Source organism: Musca autumnalis, unplaced genomic scaffold (genome assembly GCF_047663935.1).
Source record: "Musca autumnalis isolate F117 unplaced genomic scaffold, ASM4766393v1 scaffold_1, whole genome shotgun sequence".
Classification (NCBI taxonomy): domain Eukaryota; kingdom Metazoa; phylum Arthropoda; class Insecta; order Diptera; family Muscidae; genus Musca; species Musca autumnalis.
In genome coordinates this window covers 7,259,584-7,283,265 of record NW_027411644.1, presented here as the reverse complement: position 1 = coordinate 7,283,265, position 23,682 = coordinate 7,259,584, and the positions used below count along the sequence as shown (strand labels likewise).

General features: G+C 36.0%; 1 protein-coding gene across 18 annotated transcripts in view; it reads left to right on the top strand.

Annotated features, from left to right (window-relative positions):
- The window catches only part of LOC141390384 (diacylglycerol kinase eta), a 213,197-nt gene that overhangs the window by 176,941 nt on the left and 12,574 nt on the right, over positions 1-23,682 (top strand). For 10 of the 18 annotated variants that reach the window (XM_073963413.1, XM_073963316.1, XM_073963302.1 and 7 more), the window contains 5 exons: positions 18,559-19,410; positions 19,488-20,044; positions 20,194-21,049; positions 21,144-21,287; positions 21,347-21,778. In XM_073963413.1, the coding sequence (XP_073819514.1) occupies positions 18,610-19,410; positions 19,488-20,044; positions 20,194-21,049; positions 21,144-21,287; positions 21,347-21,778 (2,790 nt within the window). In that variant the 5' untranslated portion in view covers positions 18,559-18,609. The remainder of the gene's footprint in view (positions 1-18,558; positions 19,411-19,487; positions 20,045-20,193; positions 21,050-21,143; positions 21,288-21,346; positions 21,779-23,682) is intronic. The other 8 variants (XM_073963356.1, XM_073963336.1, XM_073963346.1 and 5 more) reach the window with 1 other exon arrangement.

Genomic DNA, 23,682 nt, shown 5'->3' with positions numbered 1-23,682 from the left:
GAATTACCGACAAAAATGTGAATCAGGAATTAACACAAATGTTGAACTTTTGTGGGGAAGGTACCCTTAGGGAGGACCGATATGGGCCTTTTTTGAAGTTAAACTAAATTTTGACAAAATATTAGGAGATCCAAAGTTTGGACCAAATTGGTTGCACCATTCAAGTGATATCGTCCTAACATTTTAGTGATATTTTTTTAAAAATTTGGGAGAAGTACCGGGAGTTGGGGACCGGTATTGCCCCATGAAACTAAGTTTGGATAAAATATGACGAAGACAAAATGTTGCACCAAATCGGTAGAACAGTTCGATAGCCACATATGGTGACATAGGGGTTTTTACACCTTTCGGATTGCTTTCCCAAGAAATATGGATGGATATGGAAAAACTTTTACTGTCGTAATGGAGGTAGCGAATGCAAATCGCTTCAAAAAAAAAAAACAAAGTGATTCGAGAGCAGGTCTTAAAGTGAACTTATCCGAAATTTTGTGTGGGAGGTACCCGAAGGAGTAGACAAATATAGTTCATATTCGAACCTGATCTATATCTGGTAGATAAATTAGGATGAGCAGAGTTGGGATTACATCAGTCACTCGCTTCAAAAGTTATCGTGCGCATAATTTTTCCGAACATTTTTGAACTTTTGTGAGGGAGGTACCTGAAGGAGTGGACCGATATGGTTTATATTCGAACTTCAACTATGTTTGGACAAAATATTACAAAGGCCAAATTTTGGACCGAATTGGTCTATCTTGCGCTCCAACCACTACACACGGTGTCAAAGGGATTTTTTTGCACCTTTCAGGCTATTCTCTCAGGAAGTATAGACTTGCCCCTTATAAAATTTGTACCGTCGTATGGGGGATAGCGAATACAAGTTGTTACAAAAAAAATCAAAGCGATTCGAGAGCAGGTCCTAAACTGAACTTTTCTGAAATTTTGTGTGGGAGGTACCCGAAGGAGTGGACCGATTGAGTCCATATTGGAAACTCCTCTAAGTCTGGTAGAACTTTCACAATGTACAAAGTGTAACTCCCTTGAAGAGTTATCGTGCGCACAAATTTTCCGAACATTTTCGAACTTTTGTGGGGGGAGGTACCGAAAGGAGTGGACCGATATAACCCATCTTCGAATTTAAACTAAGTTTGGGCAAAATATTACGAAAGCCAACTTTTGGACCGAATCGGTTGCTCCGTTCGAGAGTTATCGTGCGCACCAGCCAGCTAGACAGACGGACGGACATGGCTAAATCAACTCCAAATTGTCTGAAACACATTTCGTCCAAACATACTTGGGGTCTAAAACCATTATTTCGATGAGGCACATTTTGCCCGTATGCTCGTTACCATAAATGCTGAGGGTATAATGAGCTATATCGGCTCATGTTTTAATATAGCCCCCATAGAACGGTAACTCACGATTTTCGGTATTTTGAAGGTTTTAGCCTCATTATCACACCGAAATGGTATTTAAATTTCGTTGCGTGTATAAGACTTTACACCTGAAATTTGTCGGTATAGCTCCATGCCTTCGTATAGCCCCCATAGAACAGTACCTTTCGATTTTCGGTATTCAGATGGTTTTAGCCTCATTAAAACAGCGAAAAAGTTGAAATTTGGCATTTAGTCTATGTTGTAGGTGCAAAACTTTCCACCTGAAATTTTGCAGTATAGGTCCATAGAGTATCGCTATTTTAAAGACTGTGGCATCAAAATCACACCGGCTGAAATTTGGGGTTAGACAACTTTCCGCCTGAAATTGTTCGGTATAGCTCCTCCTATCTATATAGCCCCCATAAGCCACAATATTCTACCGGAATAACTGAAATTTGGTATTTAGGTACAAAACATTTTGCAGGTACAAAACATCCCTTGCAAAGTCAGACGAAATACACGTTTTGGTTTACCCCTCATACAAGAATGCCCCATTGAAGATTTTTTGATCTTAGTCACATTTTTCTTCCGAATTGGTAGTTAATTGGAATTGAGGAAGAGCGTAGGAAGAAGAGGAAGAGCGTAGGAAGAAGAGGAAGAGCGTAGTACTTTCATAAACGAAATTGTACTGTTCCTATTCATTTCAATACAGTTCGTAGTGGAGGGTATAAAAAGTATAAAAGTTCGGCTGAACTTAACGTCGTTCTTTAAGTGTTTTTATCAAAGCATATTTGAACTTGACATTTTCGATTTTGTACATTGCCGTCAAATCCATTTTTTATAAAACCATTTACAAACATTTACTACTTCCATACAAAAACCACTGTTCAGTTACTGCCATTGAATTCAAATTGCCATGGATATGGTGACACTAGCAGGGGATTATTGAAAAATATCTCACACCAAATGTATTATTGCTTGTGGCATTCGACCATTCCGGATGATGGTGTCGCATCATTTATAGATTTTAACATGGCGAAGGCATAATACACTTTCCCATAACCCATCCTTTAACTGTTAATGTATAGGTGTTTGTTCATCAATGCCCTTGCAGATGGCGGAAACGGGCCCAAGCCATAAAATATTATGTTATTGTGTTTTGTATTTTGTTGTTCGTATTGTAAATAACAAGCGTTAATGCATTATTAAAATCAACATTGTCTTCAATGTTGTCCAAACACACAACTGTGGATGATAAGCAGGCATAAAAACTACAAATGCCACTGGGCAAGGTCCTCGTTTAAGAAGAAAACAATGAAATTAGTTATTAACGTTTACATTATTATAATGACAGAGAAAAACTTTGCCAATTAATGTCTGAACTAAATTAACAACAAGGCATTGTTGTTACGAAATGTTGTCAAGGCAAGAAGAGGACAAAATAGGAAAATGTCTTTTTTCATTTGTTTCATTTCCAAGTTCAAATCTTATCTGAAGATGTTGCAACTTTTCAACACCATTCTACAAATTCTTTTGTTTATTTATTTTGTTTAAATGTTAATTAAGTATCTGGGCCGCATGTATGGAAGGGTTCCCTAACGGAGTGCGTTTTGGATAGAAGCACGGCCATTGTTTGACTTTTAATTAAAGTTCATTTTTGTTTCAAGTGCTACTTGACATTTAACCTCAAGGATAACAACGTCATCGTTATGAGAGGAATGCTGTTGTTCATCATCGTGCTGTTGACAACGGAAGTACTTGATTCAAATTTCTATTCCAATTAATCACATAGGAAAATTTAATGCGCATTTGAAATAAATTAATGCCAGACTCAAGGTAATGATTCACTGAAGTGATGTGAAATACGAACTTAGCATGGAATTATACTGCGAAATGTGAGATCTGAGTTATACTAAAGTGTTGTTTCGTTGGCGTGATTTGGGACAGATAAAGCAAATACAAAAGATTGTCACAACAAGTGAAAAGTATTAGACGGCTTTGCCTCAGCCTATGACAGTAAAAACTTCGATCTATGAATTCCCGACCCTAAATTCTCTTTAATTAAAATAAATAGTGGTAAATACTATGAGGGTTTGTGTTTGTGACAGTACGATTTTTAGGAGCGCTGTATACAACCTTCTTCGTATTAATTTTAAGCTCTGCTAGTCTTCTTTAGGTAGCAGGTTAATGCTTCGATATATAATAATAGAAGCCGATATAATAATAAACCTGTAGGAGCAGAGAACATTTAAATTTGGATAGCTTAACTCCTTTTGTAATACCTCGGAAATTTCACTATCAACACCAACACATTTTCATGTTATTACCAGTGGGGTCAGGTAAGTTTGGTCGAAAATTGCAATTTTCGGGAGCCAAAATCGTGAAATGGGCAAAATAGTATTTCAAAAAGTAAAAAAAATCAGCAAAGACAATAACTTGTATTTCAGCTCAAATTATTACTATATAAGTTAAAAAATAAAATGTTTAATAAAGAAAACAATTACCAATTCATAAAACAAAACAGTTTTGTGACAAATGACCACCTACGAAACACTGTTTTTTTAAAGCGGTGTTCGCTGTAGGGCGAGATGGACTGTACCGAACATCATATATTTTTGTGGGCTTATTAAGTACAACACCACTCCAACCCTCACTTGCCGCTTTTGGAATGTTTGTGAAACAATTATACAATTTTATTTAGTGCATAAAAATATTTTCTTTAAAGAAGCGATTATTGATAATTTCGAACGTTTTTTTTTTTTGCCAAGAAAAAACTACCCAATTTTTTAACAAAGATTGACTTAGTCCACCATTTTTTAAAAATTAATATTTTTAAATTCCGTCGTCTAAAGACTAGATTATTAGGTACCAAATAAGCCAATAGATATGTGATTATCCGTCCAGTCGTTTTCGAGATCAAAATGTGCCTTTGCACATAAAAAATCTGTTTAAAAAGACAGGTACTGTTCTTTGAAAAAAATCATAAAAAATTATGTTTTTTGAGATGCTAGGTGTGATCCTTTAAACGAAACTAATACAAATATAGTTTTAAGAGGTTAATTAATAGCTTGTTTATATCATTTTTTTTGGGTTAACATTCTTTATGATGTATACACAATGTAATTGACATTTAAAACCCAGTGGCTTTATTAAATTCGGTTATATATAAACGTACTATAAAAAGGTGATAGATTTATGTATAGTTGTCTTTCAGATTTTATGTGAAAAAATTGTCAATTCGTCATTTTTGATTTTTTTGTCTAAAAATCGTTAAAATGACGATAAATCGGCAAATCTGGCATCACTGATTATTACTCTTAGAGGGATTTTGGTCACCAGTCAATGACATTAAGAACTATGTATGTATACATATATCGACTATACATATGTTTCCAACAAATGAACTTGTTTTTACCATTGATAAGTTGTTGATTGTCGAGTGGAGAATTTATTGTACGCTGATTAATGTAAAACATTAAATCGTATTTGTGGCAATACAAAATTATGATATTGTATTACCAACAGCTATAACGAGAGACAAAATCGTATACAATATAAAGAACATATAACAGGTGGCGCAAAAGTAATCCTCCTATCAGCTATAAATTTTGCGATTGGCCCCTAATGTCAGTTCTGTTTCGACACTTGTGTAGTAGACACATGCGAAATACACGTTAATAAACAATGTTACGCTACACTGCTCCAGAACGCGAAATATTGGTGGCTATTTATTTGACCAATAAACGGTCGGTGACTTTGGCACAACGTGAATTTTGTGAAGATCGCCTGATTTGACCGCTCCAGACTTCTTTTTGTGTGGCTTTTTTAAGTCGCGGGTTTAAGTCAACAAGCCTCAGACTCTTTCATCTCTTAAAGACAAGAATGTGAGGACCTATCGCCGGAAGTTTTGGCCAAAGTGTCCATCACAACAAATGCCATAAAAAGGGCTCAAATGACAAAAAACTGTGGCGGCGGCCATTTATCTGACATCATATTCTCGACTTGATGTAAAAAAATTAAAAGACCAAATAAAAATAATCCACAAGAAGAATCAAAGTTTTTCTTTTTTTTTAATTACAGCCAAAAAACATCGGAAGGTTACTTTTGCGCCACCTTACAAGTCAGAAGTGGTCGATACAAACAAGAATTAAATAAAACATTTTTTGTATCATTTTGTATATTGAATGACGTCAAAGAGAGTTTATCTCAATATTGTACATTATCAAATTAAAATGTTAAAATAGGCCACACAAATAATCAGGACGTTGGTCGAATTATTTATATGTTGCACAGTGAGGTATGGTATTAAAAGCTTTAGTATTGTTTAACACAAAATGGAGATGAATATAAAAATGTCAAATTCCCATACACATATATCTTGCTTCTTCTTTTATCTCATCGAAACACCTTTTCGAGCCGTGAGCTAAACTTTTTAAATGTTTATTGTTGTTATGGGAGAAGGTTTTACTAATAAAATAATATAAAAACTTCTATTGAGGTACCTAGTTAGCAACTAATCTTCAGCAGAACGGCATAGTTATATATAGTCTAGCTTCATGGCTGTAGCAGGATAAGCAATTAAAAAAACTGATTGTTACTGTTGTGATGTAGGTTCCAATGATTCAACGTACGCACCCTTTACTCCAGACGGCTCCGTTATTTTACAAGAGAAACTAGAAAAGTTTCTGGCCAGAATTTGAGATTTTTTTTGGAAAGTTTAACACTGTTTAGACTAAACGTAGCAGTTTGACATACGCCATGCGTTGTGTTGTTTACAATGACTTGAAAAACACAATGTGCAAACATAATGGAATGTCGTCCGATAATTTTTCACAACTTTCGAAGTTGCTAATCATGGGAAGAGTACATCGATCAAATTAAATCTTTGTATGTCGATAAAGCACCATCCTATAGCACTATGAAAAACTGGTTTAATGAATTCAATCGTGGCCGACACTCGCCAAATAATGAAGGTCATGATGGTTGTCCAAAAACGGCCGTTGTACCTGAAAAATATTATGCTTTGCGTGAACGGATAATGCAAGATCGTCATGTAATATACAGTAAGATAGAGGCATCCTTGGGTATTTCTTCCACCAACTAACATTTTATATTGCATGAACACCTGGCCAGAATAATGAGGTTTTCTCGTTAGATCCGGCACAATTTGACATGGAAGAAGCAAATGGTCGCCAGTTTCTTCGGCAAAACTAACCCTACGGCTTGAGCAACGTGGGACGGTTAATTCTGAGTGGTACAATACAATTTGTTTGTTTCTAAAAACGAACAAGATAACACGAATCGTTGTGCACCATGAAAATGCGAGGTCTAATACATCGATTCGAACTAGCGCCTTTTTGACCGGCCAAAACGTGGAATTGATGGTTCATCCGCGGTACAAACCCCAATAATTTCATATGATTTCCGTACATCAAGAAAAAAAGCATGATCAACGATTTTCTTCGCCAGAAAATGCTGTTCTAGCGTTCAAAAACCATGTTTTTGAGGTGTCTCGAAATGGAAATGTGCCTCCACATTTGGTTTGAGCGCATGAAAAAGTATATGAATCATGTTTAAGACTACTTTAGAAAATAATAAAACTATTTTTGATGGCAAATATTCGCGTTTTCATCGTTAGGCCAGAAAGATATCGTGCAACCCTCGTATTATGTGACAATCACCATTTCTACCAAAAAGTTCGTAAATATACGATGAAAATTGCGATGTGTTACAAACTTTGGATCCAAATCCAACGTAGAATCTAAACCAATTCCATTATCTCGACTTATTTCGAGACCAAATTCCATTTAACGCACAAAGGGGCCAAATTCAAAAAAAAGAACGGCGCTTAATTGAAAAATCAAACATATTTTTTTTCATAAACTGTCTTGACAGGTTTAAAGGGTACAAAATTCTACCTCAGTATCCAAAATAGCAATGTCGTATGTTGCTTACTTTTCTTGTTGCACTGTGTTAAAGTTGAGAATTTTTTCAAGTTTCTGTCGGCATGTGAAAAAACCTAAATTTGGTTGGTTTTGAACAGTGATAACGTAGTTTGATTATATAAAATTGCGATTTTTAGTATGGATATATCTAGTAAAAGTAGTTCTCAATATTTTAGAACAAAATTGTTGTAGCAAAAGTGTTATAGAAATCCGTTTAAAAAATCGTCAAAATGTGTCCAGATTTCTCATAATTATACCCTCAGCCTTTAGGCTAGAGAGGGTATATACACTTTGATACGATGAAAATGTGCCTCATCGAAATAATGGTTTTAGACGCCAAGTATGTTTGGACGAAATGTGTTTCAGACAATTTGGAGTCGATCTAGCCATGTCCGTCCGTCTGTCTGTCTGTCTGTATGTCTGTCCTGCTGGCTGGAGCGCACGATAACTCTCGAACGGATGAACCGATTCGGTTCAAATTTTGGCTTTCGTAATATTTTGCCCAAACTTAGTTTAAGTTCGAAGATGAGCTATTTGGGTCCACCCCTTCTGGTACCTCCCCCACAAAAGTTCGAAAATGTTCGGAAAGTTTGTGCGCACGATAACTCTTGAACGGAATGACCGATTTGGTCCATACTTTGTACACGTAAACTTTCTAGCAAAGTAATATGAGGTTCCAATATGGTCTCAATAGGTCCACTCCTTCGGGTACATCCCGCACAAAATTTCGGAAAAGTTCAGTTTAGGGCCATCTCTCGAATCGCTTTAATTTTTGTTTTAGCAACTTGTATTCACTGCCCTCCATACGACGATACAAGTTTCATCAGGGGCAAGTCCATACTTCCTGAGAAAATAGCATGAAAGTTGCAAAAAACCGCTATGACACCGTGTAAGGTGGTTGGAGCGCAAGATAACTCTCGAACGGATCTGGCGATTCGGTCCAAAATATGGGCTTAGTAATATTTTGTCCAAACATAATTTAAGTTTGAAGATACGCCATATCGGTCCACTCCTTCAGGTACCTCCCCCACAAAAGTTCAAAAATGTTCGGAAAAATTGTTCGTACGGTAACTCTTGAAGGGAGTGGCCGAATTGGTCTATACTTTACACATCCTTATATATCTACCAGATATAGATCAGGTTCAAATATGGACTATATTTATCCACTCCATCCGGTACCTCCCACATAAAATTTCGGATGAGGTGACTTTAAGACCTGCTATCGAATCACTTTGATTTTTTGAAACAACTTGCATTCGCTGCCTCAATTACGATGGTAAAAGTTTTTTTAGGGGCAAGTGCATACTTCCTGAGCAAACAGCCCGAAGAGTGTAAAACCCCCTATGGCACCATATGTTGTGGCTGGAGATCCACTTCCATAACGGTCAATGTCTATCCATTCCTTTTATATATCCTCCTAATCAACATTTTTGTTCAAACGTCCATAATTTTTAAAACCCCCTAAATACATACGTATTTTGGGAACATTTTTTTTAATATACACAGGCTGAGGGTATTTCTCTGTTGTTCAAACGTCCATAATTTTTAAAACCCCCTAAATACATACGTATTTTGGGAACATTTTTTTTAATATACACAGGCTGAGGGTATTTCTCTGTCGGCAAAGCCGACTGATACTTTTTTACTTGTTTTGAAATATATTGGAGTATAACAAAAAAGAGTGCCCAGAAGGTCGTGAGAAAATTTTTTGTATTTTTCTCTTGATTGTTGTCTTTGATATTGCGCAAACAAAACTTGCGTCTTACTTGCGCATTTTGAGTTATGTCAAAAATGGTGGAAATAGCATTGTGTAAATTTTTTGCATTTTGTGGTTTTTGTTTTAATTTTCCCTGTTATTGTTGTACAGTATGTGTTTTGGTTTAATGTCTATGTTCACCTTACATAAGACAATGTGTACACGTCCACCATTATGCTATAGGTACCATATATAATGATTTATATGAAATTATGGCGATGCACAAGGGTTGAAATCGCGAAAAATGGAGTTTTATTCAAAAAATTAAATTCTGTTTTTTGTATAACTGTCGCTACGTGGTAATATGATACAAACTTCTAAGTCTCTAAACAAAATGTCAAGATCATATATTGTTTACTTCTACAGTCACACTGTGATAAAGCTAAAGAATTATTAATAATTTGAAGAGCACCATAAATAATTAAATATTTTGGTGTATAAAGTGTAATATTTTTTACGCATCAAAAGTGAACATTTTAGAATGGAATCGTCAACATCAGGTAGATATCAAAATTTAAGAAAAATATATTTATGTCAAAATAAGTTTAGAAACATATTAAAAATTATTTTAGAATGTACCCATTTTTTCCTATTTTTGAATATTTAGAGTTAAAAAGTAGCAGAATATTTTATATGGAGGTTATTCCAAAACGAGAAAATATGGAGATGATGTTCGCAAAAAAATGTTTTCAATCCCTTCAAAATGCACAGATCACAATTTGAGCCAGTTTAGTTGCAATATATGCCTTAAATTTTCGAAAAAAAAAACCCTAAATTTGACTGTACCTCTATATGGGAGCTATACCAAAATATTGACCTATATTGAAAAATTTTCGCACGATGAAATTTTAGGCATTCAGAACTATACATCCTAATTCACAGATAAATATACGGTCGAGACCCTTGAAATACATAGAATCGGGAGATACTCTAGTATGGGTGCTACAATAAAATATTGACCTTACTTTATAATTTTTTGCTAAATATTAGCTTAACCAATAATAAATCATATTAGAAGTTTTTAATATAATTGTTCCACAACCATCCCAGATGGGACAAGGGGGACTTCTCTCATATCAATGAGTGCACCCCGATTCATATTAGCTCAATGATATGGGACCTACTGTTTATTGCCGAGTCCGAACGGCGTGTCCTAAGACACCACTTCCAGTTGAGTTTTACAAGGCTGAAATACTCAGGAAATGTCGCCAACATCACTGAGGGGCATTTTTTCATCGTTGAAAATTTGATGTTGCCTGGCCTGGGAATCGAACCGACGACCTTTAGTGTGTAAGGCGGGGGTGCATACCATTGCACCACGGTGGCACCCATTAGAAGTTTTTAGAAGTTAAAAGTTTTAGATTAATCAAATAAGAAGTGTAGGCAAAACCGTAAAAACACTTTATAGTTTTTATGGTACCCATTTATGAGGTCTTCGCATATACCTCCCTAATCCATTAATTTGCACCAAAACTGTGTTCCGTTATATTGATTGAAGTGTAAACATTCGAAAAATATTAACATTAGATCACCCAAATGCTTCCCTGAATTAATCTCGGTTTTTTTGGAACCCTGCCCCAATGTGAAACGTTCCAAATATCATCGAAATTGGATACATATGAAGCATTTTGTCGACTAAATAAATACATGAAACCGGTCGAAAGTATTTGAAACAATACTGACCAATGTCGTTCACCTCATGGGTAAAAAATATTTCCCGAACATTTTCATTCGAATTGGAAAATAAACGCGACCTATACGAACTGACGGACGGACGGTGATACGGTGATGTATAATAGTACACATATTCGTAAAAGCAGCTATAGGACTAGCTCGTTTCATTTTACACGTTGCATACAAATGCACAAAGGCATAATACCCCATATCAGGCAATGCAGTCCCTAAACTGAAGTTAAGGAACAAGTTTTAATCCTTTGTGGGTAATGTACTAAAAGGTTTGGATTGATATAGTCCAACATTGGAATAAATATTACGATGCACAGTGTTTGAAGCAAACAACGAACATATTTCGAGATTAATAGTACTCACCAATAATTCTAGTTACTGGCTGAAAGGTTTGGTTGGGCATATGTATAGCCCACCACTTAATGTATGCCATAATAAATTTTTGACAATTATGAAATTGACAAAAAAAACAAACACTTATTGATGTAGTGCTAACAGATTTCACAACATTTAATTTGCAATTATTAACTTTTTATATGTATGACAAAATAACATCAATAAAACGTCAAATACCCTTATTAATTAAATGGCATCCTTTAAATTGGACTGTGAATTGCCGAAACAACTGCTGTATTGTAATTAGAAAGCAAATTGAATTTTTTAAATACTTGTCACCAAGGAGAGAGACGACGATAACCGTCGAACAACTTTCAACAATAAGAAATTTATACAAATGCTGACAATCCGTTAGACAAAGGTATTTACAACGGATGAATAAGAAATGGAGGTGGCCTTAAAAATGTATGTTGGTCCGATCCGTTTTATATGTGTATTGCCGTTCTTAACTTTTTTGTTTTGATACAAAGATTTATTTAGGTCTATGAATCACAATTTTCTTGGTATTTTTTTGTTTTTTTTTTTTGCGATTGTAAAAGTTCATAAATTCCTCCCCCTTTATTCGCCAATGTTCTTTATTTAGTTAATTTATACACAATATGAGTATAGAATCCCCTTTTTCCCATTTCTATCCATTGTTTACGCTTTCCAAACAAAGTTTCGAATATTATTATTTTGAATTAATATTATTGTCCGCATATTTATGAATGAAATAACATTCTTTCATTTCTTCACCGATGTTGTGAGTTAAAGAAATTCTTAAAGAAAATTTCAAACTTTTTACAATGTGAATTGCCTAAAGCTGGAAAAGTTTGAATCAATTCAAAGAATAAATTTACATTTACAAAATAATTCTATAGTAAGGTTGCTATAATTTACAAAAGAGAGAATGAAATTGTAGTTAAATATTTGAAGAAATATGTAGCTGTCATTTCAACTTTTGACAGTAGGCGAAAATAAATTTGATGGAATGCCAAAAAAGCAAATAAGAAAATAGAAATTAAAACAATGAATGAAATATTCACAAAGAATGTAACAATGGTATTTGTAATTTGTATTATAAACAATAAAGTATACACATACCTACGTACATTAAGGTTATGACTTTTTGGCATTTTTTCTCAAAAATGATTTCTTGTTGCGGGAATGAATGAACTTTTGTCTATTAATGACTAAAATAACGTTTATTATATTTTAATATATAAAAGAGCTTAGTGAGTGAGTCAGTGACTGACATATCATCGGCCCAGACGAAACCGCTGAAGCTAGAAGTTTGAATTTTTGATTGAGGGTCACTCTTGGTGTGTAGGGATGAGACAAAGCTGGGTTTTTGAAAATTCGAACTAGAACGGTACGAAAAGTACTAAAAGGTACTAAATATGGTACCCTTTGTATTAGACAAACGGGAAGAGCCAGGATTCTGAAATTTGGAATGAGAGTCACTGATGGAGAGTTAGAAAGATGTACCAAAGAGTTTTTTGAAAATCAAACTATAAGTGCACTAAAAGTTACTAAATTTAGTACCAATTATATATGTATATTGAATGGATAGAGCTAGAATCTTGAAATTTGGTATGGAATCAAGGTTGGAAAGTGGTTTTGATGAAAGGCAAGGTTTTTAGAAATTCTTGCCTATGTGTACGAAGAGTACTAAATTTGGCACAATTCTGATAGAGCTGATAGATAGTAAGAAACGTGGTAAATGCTATTCAATTTGGTACAATTTGGATTTGTTTGAAGAGATAGAGCTGGAATCCTGAAGTTTGGAATTAAGATTACTGTTGGAGTGTAGGATTAAGATAGCCTTGGAAATGCGTACTTGTGGTCATAGAAAGCACTAAATTGTACTAAATTTGGTATAATTTGGATTTGGGTCAATGGACAGAGCTGGAATCCTGAAATACGGAATTAAGATTGCTGTTAGAAATTCGTACTTATTGCCGCGGAAACTACTAAATAATACTAAATGTGAATGCTGGAATCTTGAAATTTAGAATTAAGATTACTTTTGGAGTATAGGATTGAGGAAGTTTTGGAAATTCGTACTTATGGGTACGAAAAGTACTATATATACTCCTTTAGTATATATACTCCATAGTGCTGGAATCCAGAATTTGGGAATTAAGATTACTGTTAAAGTGAAGGATTGAGGTAGTTTGGGAAAATCGTGCTTATGGGTACGAAGATTACTAAATGTTATAAGTTTGGTACGATTTGGTATTGGACGAACGGATACAGCTGGAATCCTGAGATTCCCATTAAGATTAGTGTTATTATTTTGTATTAATGTCAATGTATTCGTGAGATATGTGATTTTATATGTCACGTACTGTAACTGGTTTAGGGGGACCCGATAGAGAAGGAAACGAGAATGGTTTTTGCAAAACATTTCAGTATATTTTAAGATTTTTTTTGACAAACAGTTCCACAGATGTCACGCCTTAAAAACCGAATTCTGTAAAAACTATGTGCAAAGAAATACTCATAACATCTTTAATATAGGTCCAAACATTTTTTTTATTTTTTGTTTTTTTTTTATCAGTTATCTAATAAAAATTAGAAGAAATCGCATAGTGGGCTTGGATGCAATTTTCACGATTTATATTTAAAATCAATTTTTATAAATGATTGTACTCTTCGATTTTCTTGATTTTTTATACCCTCCACCATAGTATGGAGTGTATATTAAGTTTGTTTTTCCGTTTGTAACGCATTGAAATACTCATTTGCGACCCTATAAAGTATATATTCTTGATCAGGGTAAAATTCTGAGTCGATCTGTGCACGTCCGCCCGTCCGTCCGTCTGTGGTAATCACTCTAGCATCCACAAAAATGGAGATAGAACGCGTAAATTTTGGGAAAATGCGTCTTTTGTTTGCAGGCAGGTCAAGTTCGATGATGGGCTATATCGGTCCAAGTTTTGGTATAGCCCCCATATAACGGTACCCCCCGATTTACGGTATTTTGCCGTTTTTAGCTACATTTTCAAATCGATTTAGCTATAATTTGACATTTAGGGTTGTTATGTGTCAATAAATTTATATAACAAAAGTTGTGGACATAGGTCCACGTTTTGGTATAGCCCCCATATAACGGTACCTCCGGATTTACGGTATTTTGACGTTTTTAGCTACATTTTCAGACCGATTTAGCTATAATTTGACATTTAGGGTTCTTAAGTGTCAATAGACTTATATAACAAAAGTTGTGGACATAGGCCCGATTTCAGGTATTTTGACGTTTTAAGTCACATTTCTAGACCGAGTTAGCTATAATATGATATTTAGGGATCTATGTGACCAAAAAACTTATATTCGAAAAAAATTATGAACATACGTACATGTTTTGGTATAACTGAATTAGCTGTAATTTGAACATTTGAATTTTGAAGTTCTTAGTGGTCACTACACCTCTCCACCAAAATTGTCTGAAATTTGGGAAAAATGCGTCTTTTGTTTGCAGGTAGGTCAAGTTCGATGATGGGCTATATCGATCCACGTTTTGGTACAGCCCACATATAACGGTACACCCCGATTTACGGTATTTTCACGTTTTTAGCTACATTTTCAGACTGATGTAGCTATAATTTGACATTTATGGTTCTTAAATGTCAATAAACCTATATAACAAAACTTGTGGACATAGGTCCACGTTTTGGTATAGCCCCCATATAACGGTGACCCCGATTTACGGTATTTTGACGTTTTTAGCTACATTTTCAGACCGATTTACCTATAGTTTGACATTTAGGGTTCTTAAATGTCAATAAACATATATAGCAAAATTTGTGGACATAGGTCCAAGTTTTGGTATAGCCCCCATATAACGGTACCCCCGATTTTAACGTTTTTAGCTACATTTTCACACCTATTTAGCTATAATTTGACATTTAGGGTTCTTAAATGTCAATAAACTTATATAACTAATGGACATAGGTCCATGTTTTGGAATAGCCCCCATCCCATTTAAGTCACATTCCTAGACCGAATTAGATATAATTTGATATTTAGGGTTCTTAGTGCCTAAAAAACTTATATTCGAAAAAATTATGAACATATGTCCATGTTTACAAGTTTTAACCGAATTATCTGTAATTTGAACATTTGACATTTGAAATTCTTAGTGGTCACCACACCTCTCCACCAAAAATTTTCAAGGAATGTCGATGTATTGATAAAGCCCCCATATAAAAGTACCTCCCGATTTTCTGTAATTTGATAATTTTAGCTACAATATTAAACCGAACTAGCAGTAATTTGACATTTGAAGTTCTTAGTGGTCACAACACCTCTCCATCAAAAATTGTCAACATAGGACCATGTTCGGATATAGCTCCCATATAACGGTACCTCCCAATTTTCAGTAATTTGGCAATTTTAGCTAACTGTAATTTGACATTTGAAGGCTGTAGTGGTCACCACACATCTGCATCAAAAATTATCAACATAGCCCCAATATTTTACTTAAAATTTTTAACCGAACGTAGGTCCATGTTTTGGTATAGCCCCAAAACAAACCTCCCGATTTTTCGTACCTTAGCTTTTTTTTGGACGAACTTTCCGTAATTTGAAATTTTTTCATTTAAGTTCATATTTTCGTATAGCCCACATACCTCCGAACTAGTTGTTAATGACATTTGAAGTTCCCACGTTATGTACCGATTTTCGGTATTTTGAGGATTCTAGCTACAATTTTTAACCGAATTAGGAGTTATTTGACATTAAAGGCTCCCATCAAAAACTGTCAAAAAAGGTCCATGTTTTATTATAACCCCTATATAACGGTACCTCCCAATTTCTAGCCCACCAAAAATTTTCAACATATGTACATAGTTAGATATAGGCACCATAAAAAAGGGCCTCCCGAATGAAGCATTTTATGTACATTATCTGACATTTTAACGTACCCATTTAAAGTTGGGGACAAGAATGAAAACTAATTATTCCATTTTAGTTCGGCCCGGCCGAACTTAACTCTTTTTTACTTGTTTTGTATTAAACTACAATTAATTACAAAAATATTAAGTCCTTTTTGGTAGTGGGATTCGAATAATTACTCTTTTTCTAAATTTCTAAAAATTTTGTCAATACAATTTTTCTTTATATCAGTGTGCAAGATTTGTAATTTTACCAAAAAATTAACAATTTTAAAAACAAATTTAGAAAAAGTAATTATTAGAATCACACTACCAAATAGCACATAAAATTGTTTTATTAATCGTAGTTTAATACAAATAATTTAAAAAATTGAAAATTACAATCAATTATTAAAATTGATTTAAATATTAAATCGCGAAAATTTCATCCAAGCCCACTGTGCGAAATGTTTTATTAGTTAGAGGTTAAAAAAAAAACTAAAAAAAATTATAGTACCTATATTAAAGAAGTTATGAGTATTTCTTTGCATATAGTTTTTACAGAATTCGACTTTTTAAGGCGCGATACCTCTGGAACCGTTAGTCAAAAAATCTGAAAATATACTGAAATGTTTTCCTGAGAAGCAGCATCAACTTAGCAAAAAAAAAAAATAATATCACAAACCACTTTTTGAAAGAATATGGGCATATTCTTGATCAGTATGATTTCTCCGTCTGATGGAATTAAGATACAGCTCGAAATACGCAAGATATGTCGTTTTTATAGCCCCCATAGAATGATACCGTCAGAGTTTCGGCATTTTCTAGATTTTATCCAACCAAATGGCTTAAATTTGATAATCATTCTTCGTTGCAGGTCGACGTTTTTTTCCGGATTGTCGATATTCTGACAGTCACATTCTCCAACAGTAAATTGTCTTCCTTAGGGGAAAGAAATATTCCTGCTTGAGAACTATAACTGTAGGTCTACATTTTGATTTTAAAGGTTTTAGCTACATTATCAATCCGAAATAGATGAAATTTGGTATTTTGTTTTCATTGTTGGTATTAAAAATTCGGTACAGGTCCACGTTTTGTTGGAACGCTTCCGTCCGAGTTTTTGTATTAGCCAAATTATCCAACCAGAATGGCTGGCTGGCATGATAACTCTCGAACGGATCATCCGATTCGAACAAAATTTTGCACTTCATAATATTTTGTCCAAACTTAGTTCAAGTTCGAAGATGTGCCATATTGTTCCACTCCTTCCATATGGGGCCATGTCGGTACCTCCCTCACAGAAGTTTAAAATTTTTTCTATAAAGTGGTGTGAACCATAACTCTTGAAGGGTGCAATCGATCCAAACTTTGCACATCGTATTATTCCTTCCAGATATAGATCGGGTTTATATATGGACTATACAGGTCTACTTTTTTAGGTAACTCCCACACCAAATACAGAAAAAGTGTAGTCTAAAAGCTCCTCTCGGATCGTTTTGAATTTTTTTTTCGGAAGGTAGTCCTTGCTTCCCCTTTTACGATGGTAATTTTTTTTCAATTCCATACTTCCTGAAATAAATGCTTAACAGCTCCCAAAACCCTGCCGGCACAACTAACTCTCAAACTTTTTCAATTTCTTTTCCAAACTTTGTTGAAAGTAATTTAATATCTCGAGTTCTCTATGAGTAAGAACATTACACCCCACTTAGTCTTAGGGCATGTCCTTTGAATAAAAAAAGTTTCCCCCATCCCATTCTTTACGTATTGCCAATCAAGCGTTATATAACTGCTAATTGCCACTTTAAGCCACGGAGCAGAGGTCATAAAAAATATGCAAACTTTAAATATCATCCTGATACCAATGATGCTCATTAGCATTCTTTCAAGTAATCCCCATTAACTTCTATGTTAACGGAGGTTGGAAATATATCTCACCTTGATATCCATTTGCAACACCAAAGGCCACCACTGCAAGTTATGTACATTAGTTAACATTTATTGGCTTAATTGCATTCTGATATCCTTGCTACGGTAACTAGTTGTTCGCTTTACACCACTTTAGACCACATGAACGAATGTACATCCTTTATTCTTTAGTTGGCCAACAAGCAAAGGAGCCAGCATGCAACCAACCTTGCATGCACATTGGCTAAGGATAATGAAGGAGAAGAAGAGAAAAAAGAACAGCCATAACAAAAACAAATGACCATCAGCCAGAATATCATAACATCATTTTGACTGATTAACGAGCTGTTTTATGTGTTCGGACAGCACAAATGAGCAATACGCCAAAACGGACGGACAAACGAATTGCAGACACTGATAGATGTGTGTATGTAGATACATTAATGTGTGTACGGGTAAATGTGAATGACTGTCAAGGTTCATGACATTAGTTGGTTTTTCTTTTGTTTTCTCATAAACAACAGCAACAATAACGGAAAGAGTAATTTTCCACCACAAAAAATGTCTTTATTTAAATACGACTGTAATAAATAACAACACGTGTATGTGTGTTCTCTTTCTTTTCTCATGTTCCATTTCAGGTTATTACCCCCACTCGTTCGTTAGTATTGTGTGCGGAATCCAGACGCGAAATGGAGGATTGGTTAGGCTCACTGAAATCGGCCTCCATACCGCCTCGCTCACGTGGAGACAGTTTTTTCATTGAACAGCACGACATCTTTGCCAATCACCATCACTGGTATGCCACGTCACACGCACGCCCCACTTACTGCAATGTTTGCCGTGATGCTTTGTCGGGAGTCACGTCGCATGGCCTGTCGTGTGAGGTATGCAAATGTAAGGTACACAAGCGGTGTGCCGCCAAAGCCATAGCCAACTGTAAATGGACCACCTTGGCCACGGTGGGAAAGGATATCATTGAAGACCAAAATGGCAGCATTGTTATGCCACATCAGTGGATGGAGGGGAATTTGCCGGTATCGGCCACCTGTGCCGTTTGCAAGAAAACCTGTGGTTCGGTATTGCGGCTGCAGGATTGGCGTTGTTTGTGGTGCAGAACAACAGTACACGTGGCATGTCGCCCTCATGTTGCCATTGCTTGTCCTTTGGGACCGGCCAAATTGTCTGTAGTGCCACCGACATGTGTACATTCGATTGGCAATGATGATTCATGGGATGTTGCCAGTCCCAAGGGTAACTTCTCTCCATTGCTGGTGTTTGTGAACTCCAAGTCAGGGGACAATCAAGGTGTCAAGTTCTTGCGAAGATTTAAGCAGCTATTAAATCCAGCTCAAGTATTCGATTTAATATCAACTGGACCTGGCCTGGGCCTAAGACTGTTTCGACATTTTGAAATGTTTCGCATATTGGTGTGTTCCGGAGATGGTTCCGTTGGATGGGTACTAAGTGAAATAGACCGTTTCAATATGCATGTAAGTGTGTGTTTGTCATAGCAATTTGTACGGTGTGTGACTAATTTAAATTTTTCCACTCCTCCTCCTCCCAATAGAAACAATGTCAAGTTGCCGTCTTGCCTCTTGGTACGGGCAATGATTTGGCCCGTGTTTTAGGTTGGGGCTCGTCATGTGATGATGATGCCCATTTGCCTCAGATATTGGAACGTTATGAAACTGCCAGCACCAAAATGCTAGATCGTTGGAGTATTATGGTCTTTGAGAAGGCCATTGCTGTGCAGCCGAAAATGCCTAAAATGTCTTTGTCCTCGGAGCAGGAAGCCCTGCTCACGGGCATGATCACATCGGCCAATGAAAATCTCCGATCGATTGTTGAAACCGATGATTTGCCCACACTGATGTCGGCCACGAAGACACTCTGTGAAACTATTGATGATCTCTTGGAACGTATGTGTGATAATCACAAAGAAGACGACCAGCTTACTGTCAAATGTGACATATTAAGACAAAAGGTCAACATGCTGCTGGATGCCTTAAAGGAGGAAGAAAATGGCTCACACAACGGAGATGAATTGCTGTCGGCTATTAATACAATTATAGCCAAATCGGCACCCAATTCACCCATACTATCGACATCTTCATCTAATTTATTGTAAGTGATGATAGTGGTGGATGGAATTTTCGATTAGATCTGCATTAGCTGAAATTTATTCAAGTTATCATTAATAAGGATCTGATCGGAAATCCATTTGTCCTCCTATTTGTTATCTAAACTTCGTTTTGCATTTTGCTCCCTTTCAGAAATCCTAACATATCAATTGAAAAAAATGAAAAGGATCAATTAAACTTAAAGGAAAGACGCAACAGTCGCTCCCTGCGAGGCAGTGAACGCGAGGCCCTACAAAGCCGTGCCAATAGCGTTAAACGGGCCATGTACAATGTCGTCGAACACTCAGAGCCGGGACGACCAAAACGTTATCAGCGCCGCTTGTCGGTAACACCATTCGAAGCTCTGAAAATACCAACAACCACCTCCAGTGATTCAACACCCTGTACTTCACCCCTACCCATTATACCACCCATCAATGTAATATCACCCACCATGGAATCGTCTCGTCTCACTTGCATATCACCATTACCGGATACGAGGCGTGAATCCATGGATGAACATTTTTTCAATACGATAAGTTTACCAGTGCCACGGCAATTTGCCGATAGCCGCCGTAGTTCTGGTGTACCCGAAGTGATAGAGGAACAGGAAGAGAGTACCAACGGTGAGATAACGTATCGTAGGACACGTCTTTCTTTGAGTGGAGGTGCCAATATTGATGATGCTGGTAATCGTCTATCGCCTGGCAGCGAAGGGGCTTCCACTCCCGGGGAGAGAAACTTCCTAACGGTACCGATTTTAACCAGTGATCACATGGTTGATCCACTCTCCGAATTTCGACCAATCGAGGTATTTGAACGTAACTATTATATGAGCAAACAACTACACAAGGACACGGAATCGGAGCAGAATGCTAATAAGGTTACAGGCGAAGCATTGGTGCACACATGCGATCTGCAGGTACCCAGCGTTGTAGTAACCCAAAAAGATGCCTGTAATGTCTATATGGGCGAAAACATAACAATAATTGATACAGATGGGAATACCGTATGTTTCCCAGACATTCCCGAAGATAGTTTGTTTGATTTTCTATTCTTTTTCTTTCCTTTCTTTTTTCTGTAATATTCCCCTATGGCATTAGGAACAATCATCGGAAGAGGAATTCCAAGGAGAGCCTAGTGATGTTCTTTCGGCCATCAGCAATGAGGAATGCAGTGTGGCTTCCGAGATATTCGATGGAAAAGAATCAACCGTTCCGGGTTATCAGTTGGGAGATATTTTACAGGTAGGTAGAGATTTTCACAATCCATGCATATGACATGCATTGCTTTGATCTTTTTGCAGAATCTCGACTCGAATGAGTTTACCCACATTGACTCACCCGAGACGAGTGATGAAACAGAAAATATACCCGGCGAAAGTCTTATGGATGATATAAGTTCAGTATTGGGTCATGACATAACCTATGCTTTGCAGGATAATACCATCACCGATGACACGACACTAATGTGCTCGGAGAGATCTATGATACCACCACCTAAGCCGGCTAGGGCCAAACAAGTTGCAATCAACGTAAACAATGCAACTAACGCACCACCGCGCATGCCTTGCCTGGCCCGCATGGACAGCGATGACAATCCCCAACAATTTGGTTTTGAAAATATTGTTTTTGAAATTGACAATCGTTGTGACGATCAAAAGATTCGAGAACCGCCACGCTATTGCTCTCTGGCACAATTTGTGGAAGGCAGTGACATAGCAAGGCAAAGTTTCAAGGTAAGTACAAATGAAGAGCAGTCTATTTTGAAAATGCAATGAGTCATTCTATGACAAATTTGACAAAAAGCAATATTGAGGGGGGCATAATGAGATACAGAAAATAATGATGACCAGAACAAGACGTCATGGACAATGTTTTGTCTTCACCGGCTACTAAACCCAAGATAGCATTTAATGTACGAGGGACACTAAAAACTTTCTGAGAGCTCGCATTGTTAGATGCAGAACGATTTGTCTTCTCTTGTTCATTTTTCGAATTTTTCAGAAGACTTCAGGCAAACAAATTGTAGTGTAACACTCAGAATTAACCGTCCTACATTTCTCAAGCCGTATAGTCACCACACGGTCGGTTTTCCATGAACTACTTTCATTGGATTTGGCTCGCTTTCGAAGACCTAAACGGTCGATTCCTGTTTCGTTTCGGGCTCCTAAGCATAGATCCAAGATTCGTTTGTGACGATCTTATAAATGTCGTTTGAAGCATCGCTATTGTTTTTATTCACAATTACTTTGAACCAATCCACTAGAGCCATTTTTTAAACGATTGACCAATTTTGCCGGATCTAGCGAGAAAAATCCATTTTTGAGGTTCATGCAATATCAAATGTTAGTTGGTGGAAGAAATGCCCAAGAGTGTCTCTATCTCGCGGTGTACAGTGCTGCTCAAAACATTTGCAACTCAGATGCCTATATCATATTTTAATTATTTTTAGGGACATTTTATGTTTGGAAATATATTTATTTTTGTATATTGATTCATTATTGACCCTACTCACAAGATTTAAAAATTAATTAATCAGTTTTTAACACTTATGTTACAAAAATGTGTGAAATATCGGATGATCACGTGTTTTAGCGATTTTTGAGTTTTTTGTACTGATTGGCATACGATTGTATTTAATCAGCGGAAGGGGGCAAAAAGCCTTTATGCGAAATACATTTTATCCCGTCTATGTTTAATTTTGACAGACAATAATGTCGAAAACAAGACATGTCTAATTTTGTAAGAAAGTTGTGGCCCGAAATTAGTATCAAAGATTTGCAAAAATGTTTATTTCTGAAAATTCTGGATCCAACGCAGTCCAAAAATAAACATATGAATGAAAACACATGAATGAACAACAATATCTACTGCTGTGGATAATCATATAATTATGTAAATTATTAAGCAGATCTCTCAGAGGTCATCAACAGACGTTATTTAAAGAATTTACATCGATAAATCTACACAAAACCCTCCAACACATACCCTAGATACCGATCTACCAATATAGGCACATTTTCGGAAAATAATAATTTCCAGGAAAAAATCATTTTTTCATATAAAATTTGCAAAACTGTTTGGTATTGTTTTCGAAGTTGCAAAATCAAGTTTTTTTCGTTGACTTAATTCAATATTTGAGTTATATTACTTGAAAAAATGTACTTGATCACCAGGTCAACTGATAATCGAATGTGTCCTCTAATACAAAAAAGTTTACCCAAAACGTAGAAGGTGGTATTTTTATGGAAAGAGATGGTACTGAAAGCATGAGTTCGAAATATTAATTAGATTAAACAAGTAAGAAAAGCGTTAAGTTCGGCCGGGCCGAACTTTGTATACCCTCCACCACGAACTGTATTGAAGTGAATAGGAACAATTAGTTTTATTTCGTTTATGAAAGTACTAAACTCTTCCTTTTATTGCAGTAGTACATATATCTCAACTGATAATACTCCCTTCAAAACAGTTAATATGGGGCGACATTTTTGTTCTTTCCAAAGCATGGACCAATATTTACAATTTTCCGAATTAAGCGAAATACATAAAATTGGGCAAAACCGACTATACCTAAACCTGGATATTCTGAATTTGGATAGTTAACAACAGCGGAAGCGCCGTTCAATGGAGCCTGTATAAA